Here is a 20,665-nt window from a genome sequence, read left to right on the forward strand (position 1 = left end):
CAAAAATGTACTTGATGAATAATAATGTCATCGTTCATAGTCAAAACACCAGGAGATATAAACATCGTGGAGTGTGGTGATCCTAACCTTGCTGGTTGGGGAAGCAATAAAATGTGGTGTTGCTTAGACCCAAAGAAAATTCCAAGACATATAGGACCATAAAATCCACTGGGTCACAGGCCAATTTTAACTCCATTTTCTTCAAGACGTGATCTTAATTGTCCCCTGAAGCAAAATCGCAATGTTTAGAAAGGAGCCAAGGAGGTAGAGTTTGACAGTGGAAAAACTGTCACATAAGAAAAAGACCCATGATAACCTCACAAACATTCAGACCTTACCCAAAACACCACCCCACTTGGAGGACCAAACCCCCCCCCCCCCAACCCAAAGAGCACCTAGATACCGTAGAAGAAATCCGCAGGGAATTATTCTTTAGCCATACCCCCCCACCCCCCAACTGAGCCACATGATATTTCATCCATAGCCTTAATGGAAATCAACAGATGCCTCTGCATACAACTTCTCCTTATTCGCAGAGTTTCTTTTTTGGCAAGAATATCAGAGCACAGATAAGAAAATGGAAGAAGGCAACCATGCCACTGCACATATTTTTTTGCAGTACTTCCTGCAAAATCCTGCAGGCAAATCTGAAGAAACCAATGATGTATGTGGCACGGCTTTTCCGATGACACATGTATGTTACATACAATATATGCATAACTGTACAGCAAACATTAATGATTTAACTCCTAAAACTGTGTATGGGACAGGCCACAGGCCTAGAAAGTGAAAGATTTAAATGGGGACCATAGCTAGCAGAATATGCAAGATCACCATATTATTTTAAAAAGCAGGTTGACATGTCACACAATAAAAAATAACAGAAATGCAGTGAACGGAAACCTTCCATTCTGCTGTCCACTGAGCTACATGTGAACATTACAATCCAATTCGGCCCAGCACAGATTTAACTTGGAAGATAGCATGTATTAATACATTTGCTTGCCTCTTGGACATATCTCTGAGTCATAGTTAATGTAGTAATGCAAATACTAGAGACTGCACAACAACATCCCCTCTCCACAGAAAATCATTGGGTGGAAAGGTAAAAAGAGGCCTGAAAATCTGGGCGGGACAGACACGAAGACTGGTTGTAAGGGGGGAATGCGGAAGAGCTGTTATTCTACTGCAGGCATGGAAGCTTTCTAAAGGTTTGCATGGATAGTGCATGGCAAACAAGCCCACCCTCGTCAGAAACAAGTTTCAGAACGGGATGAAGGCCGTAGCCACCTGGATGAGAGACAGCTGCCTCAAGCTCAACTGAGACAAGTCCTCATCCCGGGGCCCATCACCTTCGCTTGGGAAGACTCCTGGTGGCCCGCCGAGGTAGGACCTCCCCCACAGCCAATGACCACGTTCGAAACCTCGGCATCATACTGGACTCTTCACTCACCATGAACCACCAGATCAACGCCGTCGCCTCCTCATATTTCCACACTCTTCGCTTGCTTTGGAAGACCTTCAGATGGATCCTCTTGAGGCCAGGAAAATGGTCACCCAAGCACTAATCAGCAGCAGACTCGACTACGGCAATGCACTCTACGCAGGCTCCACCCACAAACTTCTCAGGAAACTTCAGAATATACAGAACGCCGCAGCCAGACTGGTTCTCAACATCCCCCGCCGCAGCCACATCTCTGAACACCTCTGAGAACTCCACTGGCTCCCAGTCAACAAAAGAGTCAACTTCACATTCCTCACACACTCCTACAAAGCCCTCCAAGATGCCGGACCACCATGCCTGAACCACGCCTCTCATTCCACGCACCCTCCAGACACTTCTGCCCAACTGTCCCTCACCACTGCCGCTCGGACGCACAAGACCAGTACCAGAGGAAGATCCTTCTCCTACCACGCTGCCAAATCCTGGAATGTCATACTTTTCCACCTAAGGCTATCCCCGTCCCTGACAAAATTCAGGAAGGATCTCAAGACCTGGCTCTTCGAATGAACCACAGCACCCAGTCATACCTACTAACCCCTCCCGCCAGTGCCTTGAGCCTCTAACGGGTAAGTAGCCACGCTTAACAAGTACTGATTGATTGATACTAGACCCTTCAAAATCGAAACATGCAACTAAATTTCAAAATGTAGCGATTCTTCAGGAAAAGCAGGACAGAGCTATGCACTGGAAGGCCCCACCACTCCCCTAAGGAAGGGCTGGGTTTGAGAATTGATTAAATGGAGTAATGACGAAATTAGTGTCTTGACACCTATGCAGATAAATGAGAGAAGGGGGATACACTACTATTGGCATTACAGGCTAAATAGGATAAACAGCCCCTATTGTACGGGAATTTGTGTCACCTGTATCCGGCACACCTACTCATGCTCATAGCGCAGTCTGGATCAGCCAACTTGGTGAATTTTTTACCAATAAAATTAAACTCATTCAGGGCTCTTTTCCGGCACCTTCGCCTCTGGCTGACCCCCCAGTATCTGGGCTTTCTGCTGCAGAGGCGGCGGGTCCTCTGCTCTGGATTTTTCCGTCTATCTCCCATGCTTCCTCTTTGAATCTGCTCTCTCGGCTCAAATCGGGCTCGCCGCTTGACCCCTGCCCTGCCAAGTGCTTGGGGAAAATTGCACCGGCAGTCAACACTCTGATCAATCCTATGCTCAATGCCTCCCTGTCTTCCGGAGAGGTACCTGATGCTTGGAAGCATGCCCTTATCCTCCCGCTGCTGAAGAAACCATCTTTAGACCCTCTTGCACATGCGAACTATAGACCAATCTCCCTCCTCCCCTCGCTGGCTAAAGTGATCGAGAAGCACGTGCACCTCTCTATTTCCACCTTTATAGAGAGTAATAACATTCTGCACGACTCTCAGTCGGGCTTCCGTGCTACTTTTAGCACGGAGACGGCTCTTCTTGAGATCACTGATGCCATCCGCGAGATATTGGATGGAGGGGGAAAAGCCATCTTGGTCATGCTGGACTTGTCGGCGGCTTTCGACACCGTGCCCCACGCCGGTCTCCTTTTAAGACTCTGGGAGATAGGCTTTCGTGGGACGGTGTTGGATTGGTTTAAGTCGTTCCTGACCAACCGCCGGCAAGTGGTCTGGGCACCGCCGTTCTCCGCCGAAATGCCGCCGCTCGAGGTGGGGGTTCCTCAGGGGTCCATCCTGAGCCCCACCCTTTTTAATATCTATATGGCCCCTCTTGCGGCGGTGGCGGAGTCTTTTGGTGCCCAGATCATCTCCTACGCGGATGATACGCAGCTTCTTTTTTCGTGTGGCAAGGGGGAGGATTTCGACGGCGGGCGGATTCGGGAATGCCTGGAAGCCGTTTTTGAGTGGTTTCAGGGACATAGTCTGAAGTGCAACTCAGACAAATCCGAGTTGCTCTTCTTCGGCTGCTCTCCCGACCAGGCTTGGAAGTCATGGTGGCCGTGTGATATGTCCCCTCCTTCCACGGTTGCAGTAAAGGTGAAGAATCTTGGCTTCTTGTGTGATGTCGACCTTTCCCTGAGACCTCAGATCATTGGGCTGACGGGGAAATGTTTCGGCATCCTTAGGATGCCTCGAAAATTTCTCCCTTTGCTGTCCTTTCATCACAAAAGAATAACGGTGCAGGCCTTGATAGGATCACGCCTCGATTACGTGAACGCGCTTTATTTGGGCCTTCCTAAATATTTGATGGCCCGTCTGCAGGTGGTGCAGAACTCGGCGGCCAGAGCCATCTTTGGACTTCCCCGGAGGGCGCGGGCCTCGGAGCTTTTGGAGCAACTCCATTGGCTTCCGATGGCCAAGAGAGTCACGTTTAAAACCTTGACTCTGGCTTTTAAGGCGCTCCACGGAATTGGTCCTCACTATCTCCGTAAGCGGATAGCCTTCTATGTCCCCAGAAGAGCTCTCAGGTCTGCCTTCGAGGCCAAAGCGGTGGTTCCTTCCATTAGGCGCTCTCGAATCGGAGGTCGCTCTTTTCGGTACCTTGCGCCTCGGTGCTTGAACGATCTCCCTCGATCCTTAAGACTGATGACCAATCTGTTAGCCTTTAGAAAGGAGCTAAAGACCTGGCTTTTCACTCTGTAATCTGTGTCTTTTCTGGATCACTGTTATGCTGTACCTAACCTTGCTTCACTCTTCGCCAAAGCGCCGGGACACTCCTCCGAGTAGCCGTGCGCTATAGAAGAGCCAATTTAACATAACATAACATAACATATAAATACAAAAGTCATATACTACAGATTTGCACTACTGAAGGCTAAAATGTCAGGAACTGATGGCAGGAAGTGAATGGTTTCACCCGGTACCAACGAATATACCCAATTTCAAGGTATAAATGGGCCAAGACGGTAATGATGACTGACGATACAATTCGCAACACGATACGCTGGATCCATAGCCCTCACTGGCGCGCCGATGGACGTCTGGCATAGGGAATGGATTACACTAAGACACATGAACTGTGAGATGTGTGGTTTAGGGAACTGTATAATACATGATCAATACTACAAGTTGAAAGGTGAGATGTTGTTGTTAAATTGGTGAATGCTCATGCATACTTTATGTATAAAGCCTACTGCTTATAAACTGCAGAAATTGATCTGGTTCCACCACCTGATAATAGTATGGTGAAAACGAATAAAGAGTGATGTAAATAAAAAATAAAAAGTATTCCCCTATCCTGTAATATCTTCAAATATAGGGCCAATATCGGAGAGTGGTGTCTGGACTGTACAGCAGCAAGACGACACACTCAGGCCCTACTATCATCACTACTCGGCTACACTGGTAGACTCTCTTGGGCAGGGGTTACTCCTTGGAGCAGTGGTTCCCAAACTTTTTTGACCCCTGGCTCCCTTGACCTGTTGGCTGTTGGCCACGGCTCCCCATCATGTTAATTTTTTTGTGGGAGGGGGTGGGGGATGTAAGCCCAGCCTTGCGGGTACTTGTATTTTCCTCCCTGAAAATATTTGAGATGAAGCCAACGAAGGTATTCTAATCATGTAGTCTGGGAAAGTGTGTCGATGATAGGCTTTGATGTGTGTGACAGGTCATGGTAGGACCTTTAGGTCAGTACTTTCATGTAGTCATTTAACTCACAAATGAGTTTTGAAAAACTATTGCTTTAACACCAGACTTTGCATGTATGCCTGCTTGTGCATGTGGTGTTCTGTCACTAACATATGTTGTTTTATGCAACAAACTGAATTGTTTGCATAGATTTCTCTTTCTCTTTCTTTCTCTCTCTTTCTCTCTCTCTATCTTTCCCTTTCTCTCTCGTTCTCCTTCTCTCTCTTTCTCTTTCTCGCTTTCTTTCCCTTTCTCTTTCTCTTTCTCTCTCTCTCTACCCCCCCCCCCCCCCCCCTCTCTCTCTTTCTCTCTTCTATCAGGTAAGGAAAATCAAACCACTTCACTGGTAGAGACGCACCTGGTATGTACAACACTTAAAAATACCAAATGCTAAATCTGAAGTAGCATGCGTTACAATTTACTATGTAAAGGCTTCCACTTGTGGCGTCTGTGCCTATCTCCTCCGTGCTCCTTGTAAAGCCCCTCCTGTCAGCCCCTCTCTCCACCCAGGCTTCTTTCTCCTCCGTCTCTCGGCCTGCTCTTTTCGCCCGGGCTTGTCATGTTTAGCCCAGGTCTCTGCGCAGATGCTGCCACCGGAGCTTTATTTCCAAACACAAGGAATGTGACACTGGTACAAACTCCGGTGGCCCGTGTAGGTACTGCGTCCCTCGAGAGTATTTCCCTGTTTGTGTGCAGACGTGCATTACTAGTATGGATCGTGGACTTTATCTACACATTTGTATTAGTTTAATCGATTTTTGTATTTAGTGGCATATCCGCACCTTCCATACAACATACTGTCTGGGACTATTGAGACACTGGGATGAACAAATGAGTTTGATTCTTAAACTTTGCGTTTGGTGCGCGGCGCCCCAGGCTACTTTATACGGCGCACTGGGGTGCCGCGGCGCACAGATTGGGAATCACTGCCTTGGAGGATTGGACGATGCTACTCCTAGATCATGACATGGTCCTCTGGAGACCAGGCTAACATTCTCATACTTTACCCAGAGTTCTCTAAAGTATTTCCTGGAGGGCCGTATCCATGCCAGGTTTTTAGCATATCTCTATTTAGATAAATGTATTTATTTTAAAAATCTGGCATGGATCCGGGCCTCCAGGACCGACTTTGGTGAACCCTGCTTTAACCTATTGAGTAATTGGTACTGGTCCCGCTGGAAACTTAAAAGGGCCAAGCTTCTACCCCATGACCTCTGCTGGAAATATGACGCTACCCACTGCGACTTTTATCATATCCTATGGGCTTTCCCAGCCTTAGAGCATTACTGAACTGTGGTCTGGGTGTCTTAATGCCTCTACAGCCCAGGGCGGATATCCCCGTCTCCCCAGCTGGCTTTACTTCATGTGTATCGTCGCTGGCACTAGCCAAAATGTCTACCCTGCACCAATGGCCGCTGCCCTCTGTCCCCACTGGTCAGGAATGGGTGACTGAGATACGAAGAGTGGCTGGTTAAGGTCTGAGGACACTTTCTGAGCTCAACTGATTGCACACCTTGGGTCCCCTCCTTCTTTAGGTGCCTGGCCACAGAGACAATCCAACGCCTCCTGTATTGAGTACTTGGGGTGTACACCTGTGGCATATTTGGAAACTTATGTTCATAGAAACCCGACGAGACTGACAACCACCCCTAGCTCCCCCCGCTTCCCCACAGTACGGTAATTTGTTTCCCCATAAACAGCGATCTTCCTTGTTGATTGTAGTTGTTTCTGGTTTAGTATCTTTGCTTTACACGGTCATCACATGGTCTCTCTGCCAGACATAAGACTGATGTACTTTTTCTGAATCTCTATCTACTTACTCTTCTCGTCATGTGTCTACAACAGTTCTTTTCAATGCATAAATAAATGTTGCAAAGAAAAAAAAATTGATATAGCATAAAACTTTACACAGGCATGAACTAGTGCATACAATAAACGCTAACAATCTCTTAAATCCAATCCTACTAAAAGGTGCAGCAGCTATTTATACTCACAAGCTGAAAGCGGTGTCCGAAGCTAAGCCATTCCTTCTCGATAAGTACTTGGAATCCGCGGATCGTGCGGTAGAAGCCGTCCAGCATCAGCATGGCGAGGGAGGTGAGCTGAGCCGTGCGGTCCCAGCCGTCGCTGCAGTGCACGACCACCGACGTCTTCCCGGACTCCACCTTGTCAGCTAACCGGAGAGCTCCGGCAAGAATCAGCTGGAGACGAGAGCGAAAACGGAAACAAAGCAGTTTTACTTGTCCGGCTACACGTAAATTGTATGTGTGTACTTGACATATGAGGAGCACGTAAAAATGTGCACAAACAATAACACACCTCTCTGGGCAGCACGTACAACGGATTTAAAATAACAATAGTCCTTACCAAGTACAATCTCGAAACCGATCCCAAGCAGCACCAACCGTGCCTAAGCTGCCCATTCTCTCCAACCAAATGTTATGTTCCACTATATCTTACACTTGGGAATAAATAATTTTCCTACATGGCTCATTCAAGATAAACGCACTTAACTATGAGGGCGTGCTATATTTCCCCATTCCAAGGCCATTGCAGCTTTATTTTTGTTTACAGTTGTTTGATTTGGCCTATACACTGTTTTAGCTCTGTCACCAGACTATTGTAATACATCATATTTTTAGTAATGCTAGATACACATATCGGTTTTCTATTGGTCTTCTTCTCTTGAGAGAATTCACACTTTAGTTAAGGCCACATTGCAGCATAAACAGAGTGGGATGGTGGTTCCTCGCCTCCTCTAGGGACTGGCTTCAAACCAATATCCGTCAACTTTTGTACTAGCCCAGAGGACAGCCATTTATATCTGCCACATAGTTTGAGTCGCAGCATTTTTAACATGTCTGTGGCATTCGTGACAGCTTTCGCTGGCTTGTCAGACTGTCCCCCCTCGTCCCAAAAAAACGTTAACATATGCTGTCAAAGAGGGACTTTTTCCCACCAGCCTTCATTCTTGGCGTGTTAAAGTGTCGCTCATATTTTGCGTCTGCCCACCACCGCATACAGCATGGGGGCAATGTCCAGCCTCTACTTACTGGCCCCCTTCACTGTGAGTGACTGCCCAAAGCATGTGCACATTAATCGCATCACCTCAAAATAGTTTCTTTCTCTCCAGTTGCAAAGCTGGTTCAAAGCGAGCTTTTAAAACCGTATTAATCATTATATTAAATTTAAATACTGGATATTAATTTTGCCCGCACTCCTATTTGAAGTTTATGTTATAAACTTTTAAGGTGATATTTTAACATTATAGTGGACTGTTATTAGGGGTCTTGTCTCCCTCACAAATATTAAAATGCATGGAACGATTGAAAGGCTTGTTGTTTAAAAAAAACCATCACTGTTGAAACATCCGCATCAGTGACTTTTTTTAAATTTTTATTTTTATTGAAAGCATAGCAAGTCATGTTTAGGAGACACCATATTTTCCTTTTTCCCGCTTGCTCTGCCACAGCTACTCATTTCTTTTCAATGCAGAGCACTAAGAAGCCATTCTCCTTTATAATATTTATCAAACGGTTATATAGTGCAAATAACAACCTGTTTGAGACCTCTACAATGAACTTCCTCACTACTACCAAAACCACCACTGCCGCCACCACTAATATCATTAATTTTACCATTACCCTACCCACTCCATCATTGCCAATAATGCCATTACCGCCACCACTATTGACAACAACATCACCATTAACACTGGCTGGCACCATTACCATTACAATTATAACCACAATTAACATAGGTATTACCACCATCAATGAAATTACCACCACCACGACTAACACTACCATTACGAATTCCACCACCATTACCGCTATCAGACGACCACCAATGCTATGCCTCTATCACCATTATAACCACTACTATTCACATCATCAGCATCATTAGAACACCACATTCACTGTTACTACCAACATCATAATCACTATGCAGACATTTCATGCGTGGCAAACACCGCCCTCTCTCGAGGCAGGTGTTTGCTTGCTTCTATTTATTGTATTACGGGAGTGCCCCCGGACACCTGCCCCCTTCCCAACCAGCTAACAGGCATTTCCCCACAACTGCACCTCTAATTGAATAGGCTCTGCAGTGCAGGAGGCAAAATATCCATAGGCAGGAACAATGCAGGCCAAAGTCTGCGTAACATCATAATCAACATTGCCACCAGCACCACGCCATTGCCAACACTACCACCATTACCACTTCCATTAACAGGCCATACAGTGCCAATGCAACTTGACAAGATAGTTATTATCACCACCCCATGCTACCATCAGCATTATTGCCATTACCTCAACCATCAATACAACCACCACAATTAACATGACCATTACTACCACCACCACCACAGTGACCATATCACTACTACCACCACCACCAAAGATATCAACATCAAGACTTCCATTTCTACCACTACCATCACCACCACCAAACCTACTTCCACCACTAACATACCAAAGGCACCACCACCGTTATCAGCACTGTTAGAACCACCACCACAACTACACTTCCACCACCTAAAGGTGTTGCAGAACCCATGTATAACCTTTTGAGATCTTGACAATGTAGTGCATCGCTGCAAACATGCTCATCACAATTACTACCAGCATTACCACCACCAGTACCACAACTATCTCCAACATTACCATTACTACCATCACCACCATTTCCACAACCACCATTACCACAACTTTCCTCACTCAAGGAATCTGACCAGAAGCTCTCACGACATGTCAGTCTCCCACTCCTAAAGAAACCTACACTAGAACCTGATGACTTCACCAACTACCCGTACTCACTCACCTACCTTTAATGGTGTAGAAGATCATTGACAAAGCAAATGCCTTTGAGCTGTGGCCAGGTAAATCAATCGCACATCCCACACTGTTCCCTAGGAGTAAGTTTAGTGCACACGCTATTTAGTATCGGTCGCTAATTGACACTACTACAAAGCAGATAAACATAAAATTAGAAACATTGATACGCACTCAAAAGGAAACAAGTGCAATGAATATAATTTAAAGGTTCTTGTGCCTTCTTTATTTTTCTTTCAAAATCTCTTAATTTCATGTAAATACACACACACACACACACACAAACACACACCATATTTTATATATAAATATATATATATATATTTTATTTTTTGGTGACCCCCCAAACCTGCTTTTGTTAAATTTACTCCTATCCTACCTTTACCTCTTCCCTTCTGAACCCTAAAATTACCCTTGCCTCCCTTTACCGCCTCCCTCACCTGAACCCTAAATTTACCCTTCTTTTCCATTACTACTATCCACCCCTAAATCCTAAAAATTACCTTTACCACTACTCACCTCTGAACCCTAAAATACCCTCCCTTTACAAATTATGGTATTTAAAAATACACACAAACACATGTACATATTAAACAATTATAGTTATTTCAAATAACTATAACTCATGCCCTGCGATGCACAGTATTGTCAATGTTTTCCCCTGACTGGTCATCATGTCCGAGGGAAAGTGGGCCACATTTTGACCATGGCAGAGAAGGCTCTATGCTAATGAAGGTATGTGAATCCTTTGCCCTGTCTCATACCATGGATTTAGTGTCAGTCAAACCAGGAGAGGCTGTTACACCGACATTTAAGGGTAGAGGATGTGCCTCTGTTATAGACTTCATATTGATTTCCGCTTTTGGTAAACACAGAATTTTGGAGGCTCAAATTGAGTGGAGCCCTTTTAGTGATCACAACCCCTTAACTCTCTTATTAAAACACACCAATATTGTATCTAATTCGCAAAAAGGGGACACAGTAATTTATCCTATAGACCAAGGGAGGCGGTTGAGATGGTCCACGATCAACCCATTAGATTTTTATAGCTCCCTAATAAAGAATGGTAAAAATTATATTGATGTATGTCTGGATTTAGAAATGGGAGACAGGGAGGTGGTCGTAGCGTTTGAATCACTAACAAAGGTGGCAGAGGGACTTTTGAAAACTAAAAAGCCCCTCAAAGTACATTCCTCTCCCAGATGGTTTAATTCAAAGTGCTCTTTGGCTCTTAGAGAGCTAAAACAAGCCCTAAAGGACTCTCCGAGAGATAAGACGGTAATAGCTCTCTGCAGGCAAAACTATAAGGCCCAGGTTAAGGTAAGGAAGTTGGAACTACACAAGGAGGTGTGGGCAGACCTTAGAGAAGCGGGGGAGAACAGAGACTTTACTCAGTTTTGGAGAATTATAAATAGACCAGGTCTCCAAGACTCGAGTGCATTAACTATCGGCACTAATATTCTCCCAGGTGACTGGATAACCCACTTCCAAGGTCTTTATAACCAACATGATGAGACATTGGTGGTAAGGCAGGACTCATGTTTTGCCCGCAGCAAAGTGGTTCTGGAATTTTCACTCCTCGAGGTCCTGAAGGCCATCCAGGGACTGTCTAGAAATAAAGCTCCGGGGCCGGATGGGACCCCGCCGGATCTCTTCCTGAGCAAAACTGACTTGTGGGCACCTATTTTGACCAGAGTCTTAAACGCGGCCATTAAAACAGGACTCCCACGTTCTTGGTCTACAGCAGTGATTGTCCCTATTTATAAGAAAGGCTGTAGGGACAATCCACAATGCTACAGACCAATTTCGTTAATTGACGTCTCAGCAAAACTTTTGGGGAGAGTTATATTAAACCGGCTATCTGAGTGGACTGACCTCCACAACACCCTGGTGGAGACTCAATATGGATTTAGAACGGGTAGGTCAACGAGTGACCAATGTCTTAATCTATATTTGCTGGCTGCTAAATACACTAAAAGCGAAAATGGTACCCTGTTTATGGGGTTCATGGACTTAGCAGCAGCCTTTGATAATGTGAACAGATCCAAACTGTGGGCTCTGATGCAGGAGTTAGGGATGGAATCAGACTTGATTGACATCTTAAGGGAGCTCCATTGGAACACCACGGCCAAGGTCCGCTACAGCGCGGGAGGGTTGAGTACTGATCCCTTCCCGTGCTCTAGCGGGGTGAGGCAGGGGTGTATCCTGGCTCCCTTTTTATTTTCCCTCTACATTAATGGACTGGAGAGTGCACTACTGACTCTGGGAACGGACTGCCCGAGAGCAGGACGGCGTCAGATACCTGTACTTTTGTACGCGGATGACGCCGTCCTGCTTGCTAGAACCGCGGTCGGTCTTCAGTGCCTCATTGAGGGGTTCGGTAGCTTCATGGAGAGTTTGGATCTCTCCGTGAACCTCAGTAAATCTTTCATCATGGTGGCAGGGAAAAAGCCCCTGAAAAAGTTTTCTTTCTCATTAGGAGCACATGTGTTTGATTTTGTAAACTCCTTTTCCTACCTGGGTGTACTCTTTGATGGTCAATTGGGGTTTAATCAACTATTGGAGGAAAGGTCAAGGAAGCTGGTTGCGGCAAATGGCTCAATCCTTAATTTTGCCCGCAGGATGGGACGTTGGTCTCCGGAACAAGTCGTAACACTATATAGAGCAGTCAGTATTTCGAAGGCCACGTATGGGGCGGAGGTGTGGGGTTTCAGGGATGCTCACTTACTCCAAGTGGAGGAAGATAAGTTTTTAAAAAAACTGTTAAGATTGCCACAGAGCGTTCCTGCTTTCATCACACATAAGGAACTGGGTCTGCAGTTTATAGCTGATTTGATTAAGCTCAAACCTATCCTGTCTTGGCTCCGGATTTGGCAAAACCCGAATGCAGGTCTTTCTAGATTGATCATCACAGACTGTTTAAAGAGAGATAGGTGGTTGCTAATTGACTGGCTCAAATATGTTAGTGATGCCTTAAAATCCATCGGGTTAGAATGGGTTTTTTCTGACCCCACTAAAATTAGTAGCTCTTGCAGGTTTAAGATCGAAAAGCAGTTATATGATAAATATGAGCAGGCCAGAATACAAGAAAACTCTGCTAAAAAATCAGTTTTAGCCTACTCTCTTGTCTGTAATGAGAGGGGTATGGAACCCTATTTGTTTTTAATGCACAATCAGCAAGAGAGATTTTTAATTTCCCGTTTTAGGCTCAATTTGTTGCCAAATATCCTAGCTTACCCATCGGGTTTTATCCGGACAATTGAGCAGAAGGGTGCCTGCGGCTGCGACAATAGGTCTCCGCAGGACACCCTTCATTTTGTATTATTATGTCCTTTTTATAGTTTACCCCGCAGAGGATTTATTGTAAATATTTTAAAGGAGGCGAAAATCTCCCAAGCCAAAACTGCTCTGTTATTCCTCCAAAAAGCTATGGACACAAGGACTCTTTGTTGTATTATCAGTTTCTTGAAGATTGGTGTTAAACTGAGGAATACGAGGGATTGAATTCAATGGGGCTGAAACTACGAATGAATTAATGTTTTTTAATTGACATAGGCCCCCTGGACTATCTTTTCTAAATCTTTGTAATTCTTATTCTTCTCTTTTACAATTTTTTTTACTGTGATTAGTTTCAACCAAATTGATTTTTACTGAAATTGTATATGCTGAATCGGATTTTATATGTTTTGTGTATGTACTTTTTATGATAGTTTTTAACTATCGAAATAAAGATGATTCTGATTCTGATTCAATAATGTCACTTCAGTTGTCAGCAGTAATGTTATCAATGATGTAAAAGTACATGCATGAGTGTTGTAACTTGATGTCATAAGCAGTGCATTGTGAGGGCGCGAGTTACAGTTACTTGATATAACTTTAACTGCTGAATTTCAGATTTTTTTTGTTTAAAACGATGCATTTAAACTGACATTTTAACATAACTATAGCATCACTTTAACTTTTGTTTTTTAAGTGAATTTCTGATTTTTTTAATGCAAAGCAAGATATTAATACCATATGCAAGGTTTTTTCCCCAGTGAATTTCACATTTTTTGTGAACGTATTGTAACATTTTATTACCATATTTAACTCCAAACCAGTGCCTAGCCTGCGGTCAGACATTGCGTCCAACGCCCCGCAGGCAGCCAACCCCCTGCTGGGCACACCCTTCAGCTAACCCGCTTCATGCAGACAAGAGTCCTGCGGGCAGCATATCTCAGCTGTGCTCAGCGAAGGGTTCACAGCAAGACCTGACCTGTGGCCAGGCACTGAATCCAACCCATGATGGGTAGTCAACCACTCGCTGGACTCAGCTTTCAGCCGTGCATGCCATAGGGTTGTCTGCTGCAGGCAGCCAATGCCTTGCCATGCATGGCCAACTGCCTGTTTGTGGTAACCCACCGTAGACACTCAAGCCTGGACCCTGTCATTTAACAATGCAATGATGGTCTAGCAGAAGCCAGCACCGCCCCCTGCACTCCTGTAGAACTCCTGCGGGAGTCCGTGGGCCTCAGCCCCCGTAGGATCACGGAAACTCCCAAAAATACATTTGGGGCCAGGGGGGCATGTCCCAGGGTGCCATGCTGCCCCTACAGCTGACGGGAAAAAGACACCTCAGCTAATCATATTACTCTATTATTCGAAGTTGAGTGATCAAACTCTCTCTAGTGTCCTGTGAACCCAACTGTCCAAGTCTACAAAGTATTTGAACCTTAATTGCTCAAAAACTACTGAACGGATTTACATCAAATCACAATAAGCATGCTTTCTGGAACAACAACTAGTTTTCTTCCAATTTTTTATTTTTTAAACAGATTTTATTTGTCAAAATATCACATATGATGCCGACCTCTGAATCCCAGAGACAACTGCTGCATGTAAGATACACATTTTTGACTTTGACCATTTTACATAGTTAAGGACAGGAGAATATGGGGGGGCAATACAAATAAAATAAAATCCTGCAAACAACCAGCTACCCCACCTTCCTCCCCCCCCCCCCAGCGCACCGTCTCCATATTCCGGAACAACATATTACTATCCCAAGCTGCCAACAATCTACACCAGAGCTCAACATCCACAATACCACTGTCTACTGGGGAATCACAGGCCACACATAAGATGAGTGTAGGGGACGGAAGAGGCCATCCAGCTACTCTGGGCCTCGGCCCGGTCCTCCCGCGGCGGCTCCAGCTCCAAGCCACGGTAATTCGCCCAACGCCTCCAGATCTTGTAGTGCTTCCTAGGGCACCCTCTAGCCTCAAACATGGGGAGCTCGAGGCCCATACTGAAGTCAAGACCATTTTTCCAAATCGAGACCGAGGGGGCAACTACCGCCTTCCAGGCTCTAGCTATATCTCTCTTCGCTAAAGTAAAGCCCAGGAGCAAGAGATGTCACTTATAGATGTTGCCCCCGATCCCTTCCATCACATGGAGGAGAACTAGTTTCGGTGAGTGAGGAAGCTCTCACCCGAGAACCTCAGAGAGACAAGCCAGCACTCCCCTCCAGAAGCGTGCTAGTGCTGTACAGTGCCATATAGTGTGTATCAGGGTCCACTCCTCATGCCCACAGCGGAGACACCCCGGGTAAGCCACTAAGCCCGCCCTCCATAACCGAACCCTGGTAAAATAAACCAGGTGGAGGTATTTAAATTGGATTAGCCGCAGGCGCACTGCAATGGCTGCCCCACGTGGGGAAGCTAAAGCTTCAGTCCAGTCTTCTTCTTCCATCTGACCCACATCTCCCTCAAACGCTGACCCAGGCCTCCCTCAGACGCTGCAAAGAGGGGGAACAGTGTGTAACCGGAGACTGATAGATTTTAGAAATCTTGTGATCTAGGAGATCCCCCATAAAAACCTTAGCTTTCACCGGACTAAACTCCGGCAGTGAGTCCAGACCCTCCAAGCTGGGAGGGATGGCATGTCGAAATTGTAAATATTAAAATCACTAAGTCTTTGGCATCTGAAATGTCGTCTGGATGTCTCAGAAGGATTTCAACACCGTGCCACGCATAACGTCCCCCAGGGTAGATATCCAGATGTTATATCAATCACGAAACCCGGCGAGACTCAACAATGGCGGAAACCGGCCGTTGTGCCATAATGGAGTTTCCCTAGTCAATCTATTCCTCCAGCTCATCTTGTGCAATACCAGCCGCCAAATCTGAAAAACAATCCGTTTGGCCGACGGAAGAAGGCGCCTCAGTGGGGCAGAATAGAGAATAATGTGTAGAGAGTTCGCTGTCTCCACACCACCATTCGTTTAAGACAAGGAGGTGCAAAGCAACATAATAAGACCAGATAGTTTTCTTCCAAATTTGGTGTAATTCCGTTCAGCCATTTTTGCTGCAGAGCTCTTCAATTTGTGGAAAAATTAATGGGAAAATAGCAATTTGGGACCCCTCTATTTTTTCTCTGCCTCCGCATGGAGGATCAATCCAATCATTCCAAGGATCAATCCAATCATTCCAGAAATGAATTTGAGATTTAATCAGTGATGTCACTGACCTGCCGGGCACTATTTCCCTCACATTTGTGAGGCCTAAAATATCCAACAACCCCTACATGAGCTGGCAGCTTTTAATTCCCTTTTTTAAAACCTTCGCTAATGCAAAACAAATTTGTAGAGTACAACAATCATTGCTTCTGATCTCTCGGTCAAAGTGAAATACTTCAGGTTACCGAGGCTGGGTGTTTCAGAACCCCTCTAAACCCTTGCTCAGTTCCAGTTGACACAAAAACTGTTTCTTTTTTGTTTTAGAGTTAATGTACTTTTTTTAAAGATTCCTTTTTATCATTATTTTATTAAAGGATAATGGGCCGTATGTATACAAGGTTTCTACCCATTCTGTGCCTATGGGAAAATGTGTTCATACATATGGCCCATAGTGAATTCATCGCCTGTTATAAATGGTACAGTTTAAAGAATGAAGTTAAAGCTGAATGGTGCAGAGATTTGTGAAAGCTTGAGCTTTGTAATAAAGGAACCGCCGAGCTTTCTGACTTTTCCCGCACCTACCAAAGAATAATGGCCCAGCAGGTGTTAAAGTGGCCAGGTATACACTACAATAAGGAAGAGGGGCGAGGCGAGGCAACCATGGGCTGGGGCACAGATTGGCAAACAATTCTCGGAATCCGAACATATGATTTGGTCGTTTTTTCCGTTTCTATTTATAAATACAGACGGAAGAAAAATATTTTTCCGTCTGTATTTATTTGTAAAAATCAATTTCAGCGGAAAAACGGGAGCCTTATTTATAATTGCCCCTCAGACCTAGCCCACCCGGGGGTGTTAAGCAAACGAAACGCAGGAGTCCACGCTTCGTTTTCTAATCAAAATTTTCTGCTAGATTCGCGGATCCACCTCAAATCCTGCCAACATTTAAAAAAAAATGCTTTTTTGGTTCACAAGCCTAGGGGGTCAGGGTGTTTCTACCTTGCTCCTTTTGGTTTTTAACATTTTTTCTTGTGACTCAGTTCAACCAAGTCACAAGATGACTGCCAGCACTTCCTGATTTGAAGTGTTGGCAGCCAATCAGATCTCCGGCACGAGATCGGGAGGGTTTGCGGATCAACTGCGGCCACAGTCGTATATCTGAGAAATCTTTAAATTTCTCAGGAACTACAGAACGGATTTACACCATTTAACAAAAAGAGTGCTCTCCGGACCAAGAGCTACCTTTCTGTAAAATGTGGTGTAATTCCGTTCAGAAATTCGGTCTGTAGCGGTGTCAACAGTTTCCTATTGAAATTAAAATGGAGAAAAAGTGTTTTGGGACCCCCCCCCTTTTTCCCGGTCCCCGCTTGACGGATCACTCTGAAATTTTCAAGACAGCAGCTGACGTGACCGTCCCATTCGTTTTGAGTTTTTCGCAAAGATTCGTCAAACTGCGCCAAAGTTACTGGCAAATCAAAAACCGCTTTTCCTATGAAAACTATGTCCTAACTATAACTACCTACTGGCAAAGGAAGACAGCACCAAGCAGATCAGAGAAGCAAACGGGTCCGTAAATCTTTTTAGAAACGCTTTATTCTTTTTTTTTTAAGTTTCTTAGTTTTCAGGAAAGTGCATGTGCATAAAGTGGGGAAGAAGACCAACGCGTTTCGGCCTGGGGCCTTCATCGGAGTCACGATATGTATTTATGACACTATTCCAGTGAGAGAGAGGGGAGGAAATAGAGTCCTTGAACTAAGACGCCTTGAGTCCAGAATGATAATCGAATATCAGACAGCGCAGCCGTTAGGGCACAATATCGATGAAGAACTGTCAGTTCATCTGGGTGATTGATCCACCGGAGGGGCCCCCTAGCATTCATAACTTTAAGTATCAGCAATATGTATTTATGGTTCTCATGGCTTTTACCTCATTTGTTGTCTTTGTGTTGTGCTGTTTGTAACATTACTTTTAGATTCACGTTTATGTGACACTATTCTGTTATATGTATTTTTTTCAGATCTTCGACATTGGAGATTGGTAAACGAGCTGGAACAGCAGTGTCAAGCATTGAGACATAGCAGAATGACGAGAGTAGATTAATTAATCCCAGAACGATTTTCCCCCTAGCACCGACTTAGGCGAGGAAGGCCCCCTTTTTTCTTTTTCTTTTGATCATTTGTATTTAAGTATATTTTTGCCATTTAGACTGCTGCCCACTGGGGCTCAATTGGTCTCTTTTTTTAATCAAGTTACAATGCGGTTTTTGCACACTGGTGCATCATGGTGATTAAAATATGTGGTCTTGGGTCGGCTTTAAAGTATTACTAGAACCACAATCATGGTGCGTCTATTCAATCACCTGCTTAACCTGGCCATTATATATACCAGAACGTGTCTCATAAGAATGAAGACATGTGGCTGCCGAATACGTATCTATCATTGACCTAGCGGTGGCAAAACACATTAATTTATGTCACCCATATCTCCCGATAGGGAGCAAAGGAAGGCTTTTGTCAATAATTATGAGGGGAACACTAAAGTTCAGTTAAGAGTACCTATTTTAATAGCTTTCCACCAATTTTTGCTAAATGCTTTATTGTGATGTACTCGTTCATTAATTGTTTATGATTGTCAGCATTGGTTGCACCATTAACTTGTAAATATGAGGATGATTGAATATTATGTTTAACCACACTATGGTGCAGCTTCTTGAAGTCTGTTTTCACTTTATTTGTTCTGTCATAAGTCATGTGATGTTTATTTAAATCACTTTCACACACAACCTCAACACTCGTGAACAAGGAAACTTGGTTTCTGAAACGCGTTGATTGCTGTTGCCAATAAATTGTGCTTTCAGCATTTGGGTGCTGTGGCTCTTTGTTTTATGGCATTAGACCGAAGTAAACTTGGATGTTAATGGGTTTCGCTAACCCGCCATGACCCGCCGTCATTTGAGGCTCGAGTTGCAGCAATGAATTGTTTGTGGATATATATATATATATATATATACCCATGAACGAGCGGCTAAGGCTGCGAAACACGTCGGGTGGGTGATTGTGCCGAAATAAATTTCACTTGAAAAGAATAAATATGGGCTACAGTATGTTGTTTCAAGAGTAAAGAAAGCAACTGTTGCGTGGATATATGGAAAATGCTACTTACCAGTATGCATCTGTTCTTGGCATGTAGAGCTGCAGAGTCGTACACTAAGCATCAGATCGCCACCTGGTGTTGGGCTCGGATGATTGCAGGTTGTTGTCTTCTTGTAAGAAGTCTTTGTAGTCACGAGATAGGTGACTCCTCCCTTGGACAATACTGCGCATGGTCATCGACTCCATCCTCAGATTGTTTTTCGCCATGATGGGAAATGATGGAGTTAGTAGAAGTAAAGAGAAAGGATGTCCATGCGTGTGCATCTTAAGTAAGATGACAACTGGAACGGATACAAGTCCCGGGGAGGCGGGAGGGCGTGTACGACTCTGCAGCTCTACATGCCAAGAACAGATGCATACTGGTAAGTAGCATTTTCCGTTCGAGGCATATGAGCTGCAGAGTGTACACTAAGCATCGATTGTGCAGCAGTGTCTCCCCTAGCGGTGGCCTCTTGTATCCGTTGCAGTATTTTGAAACAGTGTTCTAAGGACAGCTTGGCCCACTGCAGCTTGCTGCTTGGCCTGCACATCAACACAATAGTGTTTAGTGAAGGTGTGTAGTGTAGACCATGTTGCTGCCTTGCATATGTCCTCTAGTGGTATATTTCCTAAAAAAGCCATAGAGGCTCCTAGTTTGCAAGTGGAGTGCGCTCTAGGAGGAACTATTAGTGTACATGTAGCTTTTTGATAGCATATTTGTATACACTGTACAATCCACCTGGCGATCCCCCCTTTAGAGATGGGGTTGCCTTTGTGTGGGGGAGAGAAAGATACAAATAATTGTTTTGTCTTTCTAAAGGATTTAGTCCTATCTGTGTAGTATAACAGGGCTCTTCTAACATCTAAGGTGTGTAAAGCCCTTTCTGCAACAGAGTCTGGGTTTTGGAAAAACACAGGTAGCTCTACAGATTGGTTAAGATGGAAAGGAGTGATAACATTTGGCAGAAATTTTGGATTAGGCCTAAGAACCACTTTATTAGGATGTATTTGAAAAAATGGTTCTTGTATTGTGAATGCTTGTATTTCACTAACTCTTCCAAGAGAGGTGATGGCAACAAGGAAAGCAGTTTTCCATGTTAGGAATTGCAATTCACACTTGTGTAAAGGCTCGAAAGGGGGTCCCATGAGTCTTGTAAGGACAATGTTTAGGTTCCATACCGGAGCAGGTGG

At 44.6% G+C, this 20,665-nt stretch overlaps 1 protein-coding gene across 2 annotated transcripts in view; it reads right to left on the reverse strand.

Annotated features, from left to right (window-relative positions):
* The window catches only part of MTMR2 (myotubularin related protein 2), a 530,987-nt gene that overhangs the window by 96,814 nt on the left and 413,508 nt on the right, over positions 1 to 20,665 (reverse strand). For both annotated transcript variants that reach the window (XM_078656989.1, XM_078656988.1), the window contains exon 10: positions 7,070 to 7,276. In XM_078656989.1, the coding sequence (XP_078513115.1) occupies positions 7,070 to 7,276 (207 nt within the window). The remainder of the gene's footprint in view (positions 1 to 7,069; positions 7,277 to 20,665) is intronic.

The sequence above is a fragment of the Lissotriton helveticus genome, chromosome 8 (assembly GCF_964261635.1).
Source record: "Lissotriton helveticus chromosome 8, aLisHel1.1, whole genome shotgun sequence".
Lineage (NCBI taxonomy): Eukaryota > Metazoa > Chordata > Amphibia > Caudata > Salamandridae > Lissotriton > Lissotriton helveticus.